General features: G+C 31.1%; 1 protein-coding gene across 4 annotated transcripts; it reads left to right on the top strand.

Moving 5' to 3' along the window:
- The first annotated feature begins 2,981 nt into the window (after nucleotides 1-2,981).
- LOC101509745 (E3 ubiquitin-protein ligase SDIR1) lies at nucleotides 2,982-8,095 on the top strand. 4 transcript variants are annotated; one of them, XM_004503100.4, is made up of 9 exons: nucleotides 2,982-3,160; nucleotides 4,138-4,302; nucleotides 4,437-4,491; nucleotides 4,597-4,649; nucleotides 4,761-4,989; nucleotides 5,158-5,272; nucleotides 6,269-6,311; nucleotides 6,791-6,913; nucleotides 7,724-8,095. In XM_004503100.4, exons 2-9 carry the CDS (start codon nucleotides 4,225-4,227, stop codon nucleotides 7,841-7,843), a joined length of 816 nt encoding a protein of 271 aa, XP_004503157.1. In that variant the 5' UTR covers nucleotides 2,982-3,160; nucleotides 4,138-4,224; the 3' UTR covers nucleotides 7,844-8,095. The 4 variants fall into 4 exon arrangements, with proteins under 4 accessions (XP_004503157.1, XP_004503155.1, XP_004503156.1 ...); XM_004503098.4 differs by having other exon boundaries at nucleotides 6,788-6,913; XM_004503099.4 differs by having other exon boundaries at nucleotides 6,266-6,311.
- The last annotated feature ends 1,866 nt before the right edge of the window (nucleotides 8,096-9,961 follow it).

The raw sequence follows: 9,961 nt of genomic DNA, 5'->3' as shown, positions 1-9,961 counted from the left end.
AGAACTGAATTTGAAGACCACCAAATGGTTGAAAATAAGTTAATTTAACTTACTCATTTACCACAATATTAGACTCTTTGTATATGTGAATGACATGGATGAGGAAATTCGAGTAATCTTTCTTAACCTATACTAACTTCAAAAGTGAATGAATAGGAGAACACTCATAAGATATCCTTAATACCAAATATTTTGGGCACTTTAATTTTCTTGTATTTCTAACAAGATATTTATTTAATTTTATTCTTGAAATAGAACTCAGGTAGACTTGACCATTAATGTAATGTGACTTAGACCCGAGTGTTTAAGGAGTCGCGAACGAAAAAGTTAGAGTTTTATGTTAAGTAGCTTGCCTATTTATAGAGCTCTGAACCTCGTTGAACTTCACGCTTCTGATAACCCTCCAGTGCTCACTAAGTAGAAGAATTTCCTATACTAAAATTGTCGAAATGAACTGGTTTGAAAAAAGCCAAAAAAATATAATGTTTGAACATCAAATTTTAAACCTGAATTAGAATAGATTTTTTAGCTTGGTCCGTAAAAGTCCAAACTTATGATCGACTAACCTAGTTGGCCTTTAGGTAGCCCATATATCCCCATTAAAAATCATTTTATTTAAAATTTAATACTATTAATTTTTAAATGAAAAATACTTATCAGAAATATTAATATTTTGTCGTTTTTCTAATTAACAATTAAATATTAAAAAAACTAACGTAAAATTGTATACGTGCAAATGTTAATTTTATTTATTGAAGATTATCTTACTACTAACAATTAAATACTTATTGAACTTTATTTTTTAAATATACATGCTAGTACTAAATAACTTTAAAGAAATAATTAAATATTTAATAGATTAAATTACATCTGCGGTCCCTTAATTTAATTTTAGGTAACGTTTTAATCTTTTATATTTTTTTTTCAAGTTGATCATTTATTTTAATTTTAAGTGACAATTTGATATTTTATGTTTTAAAATATCAACAATGTTGTCATTTTTTTTTACAAAAATTCAAAAAAATCATCAAATTTTTCAAACAAAACCCATAAAATTCATTATCATTTTCAATAAAATACAAATTTAATCAAATTCATAACTTAAATCTTGAAATAAACTCATATTTTCATTCTTTATTTGATGTTGTTGGAGATGAAAATATGAGTGTATTTGAATACTTGAGTTATAGATTTGATAAAATTTGCATTATATTGGAGATGATTATTAATTTTATAGGTTTTGGTTGAAAATTTTGATAATTTTTTTTGAATTTTTGTATAAAAAATGACAACATTGTTGAAATTTTAAAACATAAAATATCAAATTATCACTTAAAATTAAAACAAAGGACCAACTCAGGAAAAAAAAAGATAAAGAACTAAAACGTTACCTGAAATTAAGTTAAGAGACCACAGATGTAATTTAGCCTATTTAATATTAATAATTGAATAGTGATTTTTTGTTATTTATCAAGTTTTATTTATTATTTTCACTTCTACATATTAACTTTAAATTGTTCTTGTCACAATTTTAAATTCCGTTAAGTAAAACACATAATTGGGTTCAATTTATTTTTGTTTTGATAAAATAATTGAAAATTCAAGTGAAATAATTTTAATTATAAATAAAATATATAAATTGATCCAATAACACGTAGTCCTAATAAAGTAAGGTCAAGTACCAATTTTGTAACTCATATTCTATTCGGATTTTTTTAACCCAATTCAAAAAACTCGCTGCTTGGATGGACAAGCCTTATGTTGATCAGATGTTTAGGTTTTTTTTTGTTTTGCCAAAAAGAATATTAATAATTAATATTGTTGAATTGAAAATTCAAGTGAAATAATTTTTTATTTTAATAGAAATAATTTTAATTATAAAAAAAAATATATAAACCGACCCAATAACATGTAGCCCTAATAAGGTTAGGTCAAGTACCAATTTTGTAACTCGCATTATGTTCGGATTTTTTAACCTGAGCCAAAAAAACTCACTGCTTGGATGGACAAGTCTGATGTTGATCGGATGTTTAAGTTTTTTTTTTTTTTTTTTTTGCAAAAAAGAATATTAATAATTAATATTGTTGAATTGAAAATTCAAAAGAAATAATTTTTTATTTTAATAAAAATAATTTTAATTATAAATAGAATATACAGACAGACCCAATAACACACAGGCAGTATACGGCCACATCAAGTACCAATTTTGTAACCCGTGTCCTAATTTTTTAGCCCGACCTCAGGAAATTTGTTGTGTGAATAAGCAAGCTAGATACTCGTCGGACTTTCTAGGTTTTTTTGTTTTACAAAAATAAATATTAATAATTAACATTGTTAATATCATTCTTTTTTTGTCGAGGATGAAGATCAAACCATGATCTCCTTATCACTCCACTTTTCAACTCTCTAGTTCCGCCACTAAATCAACTTTATATCCTTAAAACATTTTCTAGGCCTTAGAATATTATGCACCACCACCTATTAGGTACTCCACTAAAGATTAATGAGATGCGTAGATATAGAAAGAAGAATAGCTCTAGAAGTTTCATCTCTCTTTACTTTTTGTAGATACCACTTAATATAATATTAAAATAAATAAATATTGTTGAAATACAATGATATATAGTTATTAGTAGAACTCGTTTAATAAAATATTTTCAACATGATATATTAGAGAAAAGGTTCTTACGTTGGCAACAAGAATTGAACACATTATTTTGTGAGTTGAAGTAACTCCTTACCAACCGATCAATTTTCAGTGGTGAAATTAAATACTTTTATAATTTTACCATTAATCACCCAAATAAAATTACCACCGTTGCGATGCTGTTAGTTTCTTTCGATATTCAAAAAGAAAAGATCTATTAATTACTTTATGTTATTTTATTTAATTTCTTTTGAAAAATAAAATATGTGGCTTTTATTTTAGTTTATTTTATGCAACGATTTTTATAGCCATGCACTTTGCCAAAAGGAGACATATACGAAACACGTGGCTGTCTAACAAAAAATAAAAATAAAAACTGAGGAAAAATTCACCGATTCTCGTGATCTTCCATCTCGAATCGAATCCAGAGAACGGAGATCCAATCCACCGTTTTTTCTTCGTTGAAATCGAAAACACCGTTTCCGGTTCAGCTTTTGTTCCTCGTCAATTTCCGTAAGTCTCTTCGTCTTTTATTGCCAAGGCTTTCAAACACGCCTCAAATTCGGTTTTACATTTTTTCTGTATCACTTGATGCGTTTATTTCTTGTTGATATTCAATTGAATGCGATGACAAGATTGAGCTAGGGTTTTTGATTGCTTTTATGGAGGATCTGCGGTTGGTTAATGTTGTAATCGATACGACTCTTGCGTAATGAGCGGTTATGGGGAGTTTGTTTTATCGATGTTATTATCTTCTTGATTTGGATTTTTTTGGCCACTCATTTCATTACTATCTTCTTTTGAATCTTGCAAATTGTGAAATGGTGTATAATGCTAAGTGGTTTGGCACCTAGGTTTTGGTGTTTGGTGCGTTTACAAGGAAAATTATTTAAGAGCCGCTAAGTTGCAGCTAAGTGTTTGATTCTATCAGTTTATGACTGGATGACTTCATTTTGTTAAGGAACATAACTTAAAGATTAGAATACGTGAATCTTGCTCTGTTACTCAAGTCTAAAACAAAAACAAGGGAAGATTTTTTTCCTTCTTTTTTCTCTAACTATTGTGCCAAAAGTTAGGAACCGTGAATTTTTATCAATGCTAAGCAGAATAACGGATACTAGTATATTTTAGGACCATGTTGTTTGTGAAAGTGAAACAACTTGAAAATGTTAATGCATACTTTGAAATGTTTGAGGTCTATCACTTTAGAACTATTAATTTATATTTTGCAGGCTCAAATGGTGTGTGTGTTTTCTTTTGTCGTTATTTTGATGATAAAAATTTCAGATAAGTAATGATACTTTAAGATTTTTGGTATAATCCTGATAGGTTTAGTATGTGGCAATTTGGATATTGTCTCTAATGATATGGTTATCTGGTATTTTTGTTTTGATTTTATCCTCTTTGTAATTCCTATTAAATTTCACCCTCAAGCATGTATTTAGTGTTGATCTCTGGTTTACTGACTACCATTTTATTTGTTATTTCAGAATATTGGAAGGTTTTAATTGTTGATTCCGGTAGGGTCTATAGTCCACCCATGAAGTTTTAATTCAAGTTTCCAAATATATTGAGCCATGAGTTTCGTTTTTCGAGGAGCAAGAGCTGACATAGAAAATGGGTTTCCAGGATTTATACCTGAGAGGCGTGCATTGGTATGTATTGTGTGCATCAATTATTTTGCACAAATGTGTTACCATAGCTGACATATGCAATGTTTTATTGTTTCTTTCTTTTCTTGTTTTGTGAATAAAGTATTATTTTGTACTGATTCCTATCTTTTCTTCAGCGTGTTCATGCAGCACGTCCTAGTAACTCCAACTCACTCACTTTTCTCGTAACAGGTATGCTCTCGAAATAAGTTTCTTTTATAATTTGTTATGTTGCTAATTTCCTTTTCTGTATCTTCTCCAATGTTCCATTCACAACTTACTTCTTATATGTTTCAGTTCTCCTGTTATTCATGATTCTGAACTCTCACCAGATGTCACCAAATTTTCTGGTAAGGTCTTCTCTTTCTAAGCAAGGCATGCATATTTTATCAAGAAATTAAAACGAGATTTGATATTGTTAATGATGTTTATGATTTATGAGGTCTTTGTTCTATTTGTAGCTCTGGCTGGTGCTTGGTGTTTTCTTGATGGCTACAATGCTAAGGATGTATGCAACATGTCAACAGCTTCAAGCACAGGCCCAAGCTCATGCAGCAGCAGCCAGTGGCCTTCTTGGCCACACAGAACTACGGTTGCATATGCCGCCATCAATAGCACTTGCAAGCCGAGGGCGTCTGCAGGGTCTTAGACTTCAGCTGGCACTTCTTGATCGGGAGTTTGATGATCTAGGTTTGTTTGTTCTTTTCAAATTTAAATTCTTACTTTGTTTCTCATTAGAAATTATACAACTTTCTGAAAACCAAATCTAGTGTTGTTAAGTTATGTGTTCACTACTCTTCAAATGTGTTTATATAATATAGTATAGTATTCCTTATTTAGTCATTTATTCAATTTCAGATTATGAAACTTTAAGAGCTTTGGATTCGGATAATATTTCTACTGCACCTTCTATGACTGAGGAAGAGATAAATTCTCTTCCTGTCCACAAATACAAGGTTTCTGGTCCCCAAAGGTAAGTGATCAGTCAGATCAATTGTTATATCCTCCCTTTGAATGGATTTTGACATTCCAAAACCAAAAATAACTTTTTCTCTAAGAGTACTTTCTTTTAGCCCCATCCTCAAAAAAAGCCCTCTACTCAAAGAGTATTGTTTGACGTCCAGAAAATTCACTGTCGATAATGATTCAGCAAAAAATGAAACTCACTACTGTTATGTCATAAATCAATATGTAAAGACATATTTGAGGGTAAAGTAGTAAAGATCATAGATAGAAATTATGTTGATTGCTCATGACTTATATATTGGTCAATGACATGGAAATGCTGATTTTCACTGCCATGCTATATGGATCAAGAACTCTATTTTTGGAGCCATTTTATTTGTAATATGAAGAGGTTCTTTGAGCTGTATATTGGTAACTGACACGTCAAAGCTGTATATATATAGTGGATAACAACTTATGCATATAATTAAAGAGAACTGTGGTTAAACTGTTTATATTAGTTATAAGTTGTCTTCGTAAGCTTATCTTGAAGAGCTTGTTGAAATAAGCTAAAATTAGCTTACAGTCACAAGCTTTTCCAAACACAGAAAATTTAGTATGCTTCCACTGTTGTTCATAAGCCAATATAAACGCAATTTATATATGTATGCTTCCACTGTTCCAACTGATTACCATTCAATTATTTAATGTAATTAATGTATGTCAAGATTAATTATAATATACTTTAAGAATAGATGAAAATAAGAACCCATTTGAATATATTCTAATTGGTGCTCAATTTTTACAATATTTGATGCAAATAATAAAGACAATGGATGGTTACAATTTAATAGTTGGATAAAAAAATGCATGATATTGTTCCTTTTACGGTGACATTGAAAGTTATTACAGAAACCAATATGTCCTCACAGACACAGATACACACACACACACACACACACATGCACACTAGAAAAATTGTATTGCTGATTAAATGACACGAAGCTGTTTTTGCTTACAGCAGTAGTTCCTCAAAACAACAAGCATCACCATCTTCTTCTGCTGAGGTATCATCTGGATCCTTGTTCTTTTATGTTTTTGTCTCCCCTCTATTTAAACAAGTGAATTACATTGCATCTCACGAGAACTTCACTGATTTTTTGAGGGTATGCTTTTGTGCATGTTATTCATATGATTTTCCTGTACTATACCTGACACTACATGGAAATGCTGATAATCCTTAAATGGTTCTTGTTTGATAAATTTAATTTAAATAGCACATTTATCATTTTTGGGCTTGGGGACTTGGAAAATAGTCTGTGTATGCCATTATATTATTTTCTTGAATTTCATTTTATCATTTTTATAGACCACTGTGTGTATGTTCATTATAATAAGTCTTTGGAATTTTCCACCCCTTTATATTCTCATAGGGGAGTTAATAACAGAATGATCATACAAGTATAAAAGCTTATTTTCCTTACTGTCAAATTATAACCTTTTCATTTTACCTGTCATGATTCATTTTTTTGGTTTGGGGCAGAAGACACAGGATAATTCAAATGCTGTTGGAAACACGAAACCCTCCGATGATGAGCTCACATGCAGTGTATGTCTGGAGCAAGTTAATGTTGGAGATGTACTTCGGAGCTTGCCCTGCCTACATCAGGTCTGTTTCGCTGCTTGGAATTGTAATGATTTAACAGATAGTTTCTATTTCCTATTTGTTACATACTGTGCCAGTCAACTGAATCATCTTTACTAATGTTCATCTGAGACTCTGAGTCACTAATATATACAAGAAAGTCAAAGCGTTCGTGTATGCATTGTCACACATTCTGAGACCGATAATGTGAGAGAGTAAATCTGGGGCACTGGCATCCAACATAGGTTTTACCAATGGACATACACACTAAAAAACAGTAGTCACTTTGAACTTTATGAGAAAGAAGAGCAGTCTTTTTAATGTCAAGTTCTAATCTTCATTTTCTGCCACCAAGTACAAAAATGTAGTTGAAATCCTATGGAATTTCAGCTACAGTTGAAGTTGGATGTGCAAGTTATTGACTTTTTGTTAGCATTGCCTTTGTTTTATAAAGTACTTTTCTTTGGATGTTCCATCATGAGCACGAGTTTACCCATTTAAAAAGGCACCTGTGATGCAGTTGAACACTATTTTTTTATTCTTTTATATGGAATGAATATTTTCTCCAGTTTTAAATCTAGAAACTGATTTTAGTAATTAGGTATGCTCACAACATTTTATGTTTTTCAAATTTGTTTTGTTATTTTTCAGCCACATTAAATCAACATTTTGGTTTTAAGATTTTGGTGTGGGCATGCTTAGGAACAATCTTGACTATTATATTAAGAAGTCAAGCAATTCTAAGTAAATAGAAACCTCATGGTTGATATTCTGTGTTTATAATTTTATCTCAATGTGATACTGATGCCTGCTTATTTGTTTTGTATTTTGTAGTTTCATGCTAATTGCATTGATCCTTGGCTGCGGCAACAAGGGACATGCCCTGTATGCAAATTTCGCGCAGGATCTGGATGGAATGATGGTGGACATAATGATATCGCGGACATGGTTTGATTACCTAGCCTAATTTTTTTAATTATGAATCTGTGATCATAATCTATTTTGTAACTGTAATGACTTGTCATGCATCAGAATTTGTAGCTTATGACTTGTAATCTTGTAATTACCCTGACATAGGGATCTGAGGAATAGTAGAATACCGTGTAACAACTATAGAGTTATACATTTGTTTCCTATAGATTACAGAAAGTTCATTGGGTCGCCATGTAAAAACCAAAAAGTAAGTACAATTTTACTCCTTTTTAATGCCTTGTGCCGTTGTACATGCGTGCTCTGTGCAGCCTGATCACATAAGCTACTGCGTGAAATTAATAGATAGCAGCTAATTTGATTCCTATCGATAATCCGACATAGCAAAAGAGAGTACTTTGGTGTACAAATAACATTAATCTCAAACTAAACAAAGTAGCTTCAACTTTTCAATCGGACAGCATTCTGCTACACCATATGAAATCATCCTGTCAACAAATCGAAGCCGCCAATTATACGAAAACCACCATCAGCAGAATATTAGACCTGCGTGCCAGCTATCATATGCATATTCCGGCTTGCAAGCTATTTTTGCAATTTCTACAACCTGCAGAAATTAGCCAAAAGAAATATGAAATGAAAACCCTTATTTTTTCACACTTTCCGAAAAATCATGCTCTGTGTTAGACCATGGTTTGACAGCAATTTATCAATCCTTGATAACACTGTTATCTTCGTGTGAAGTCTCAAAAACTTAGCAAGTTGCATTCATAATGAACTGACAAACAAAAACAATATTAAAATAAAATCAAGCATTTGATCTTCACAATGGTTTTGAATGTGTGCCTTAGTTTTGTGACCATTTTGTGCCCACAAAAGACTTTCTCTATAACAATGTTGGTATTTCTCATGCAATTGTATATATTTTTGTGAATAAGGGGAAACGGCATCAACGGCCATATACTTTAAATGAAAGGGGGCATTTAGGGTAGATAAATGTCTCATACTTGAAAATCGTTGAAAATTATAACAACGATGGATGTTACGCTATCTAATCAGAAGTTCATGGTATTGATCATATTTATAATAGAAACATGACACAATTAATGATGATTCAACATCTAAACTATGAAGTGATTACGGTAGACTTTGAATACATTGAATATGAAGTGATTCAACGGCCATAGACTTTGAATCTACAATGTGAATAAGTTGTAGTGACATGTGAATATGGAATGAATAGTGTCTCATATTTGCAGCAATTTCACCACATTTTTTATCTAGATCAATTATAAACTTACTCACAGGTTTCCCCTCTCATGGATTGAGAACTTTTGTCACCGTTGAGAACTTTTGTCACCGAAAATTGTTTGTGCCACATTTTAACAAAATATTATTCAGTTTCTATTAAAAAAAATTTATTAAAAATCTACGAAGAAACATGATTTTCAAAATAACAAAAAGTACAACAAAGTCACACTTAAATAGTACAATACTTTTTGAGAATATGTTCATTGTAAGTGCGATTTCTAAGATAACTAAAACAATGAAAAACAAATAACATAATAATATTCATTACGAATGCCGCTAATTATCAATAACACCTTTTTTTATTCAAGTTTGATATGATTACATTAAAGAACACCTCTACTTTATGTTGGAGGCAATTACAATTGAACCGGTAGAAGTGGAATGTAGTGAAAGCCTTGTCTTACCACCCCAAATAACCAATGCTACCACCAACTTTCCCTATATCCCATTATATTATTGGATGTTTGAGGAAAAAACACTGTGAACTCTCATGCATATAATTTTTAGAGATTGTCATGTTGGTCACATGGAGGAACAATGGAATCTACCATTTATCCCCAACACTTCATTTTCTTTCTCCATCAGAGTAATCAACCGAACCTCTTTAAAAAAATTGTGTTTCTTTATTTCTCTATTTTTTATACGAATCTCCATTTGGCTATAGCATGATGACCTTTTTCTCCTTCTCAAAGGAAAAAAGAAAGAGGATTCACTTGCTATTGTAAATTGACCCTACAAAATTCATCGCCAAACAAAATGTAACAACTGACAGCGAAATTGTATCAACAGTAGGTGCAAAAGAGTCGACATTACATTTTTCATGTGTCAAAT

Source organism: Cicer arietinum, chromosome 6, assembly GCF_000331145.2.
Source record: "Cicer arietinum cultivar CDC Frontier isolate Library 1 chromosome 6, Cicar.CDCFrontier_v2.0, whole genome shotgun sequence".
Lineage (NCBI taxonomy): Eukaryota > Viridiplantae > Streptophyta > Magnoliopsida > Fabales > Fabaceae > Cicer > Cicer arietinum.
This window is presented reverse-complemented; position numbering and strand designations above follow the sequence as displayed.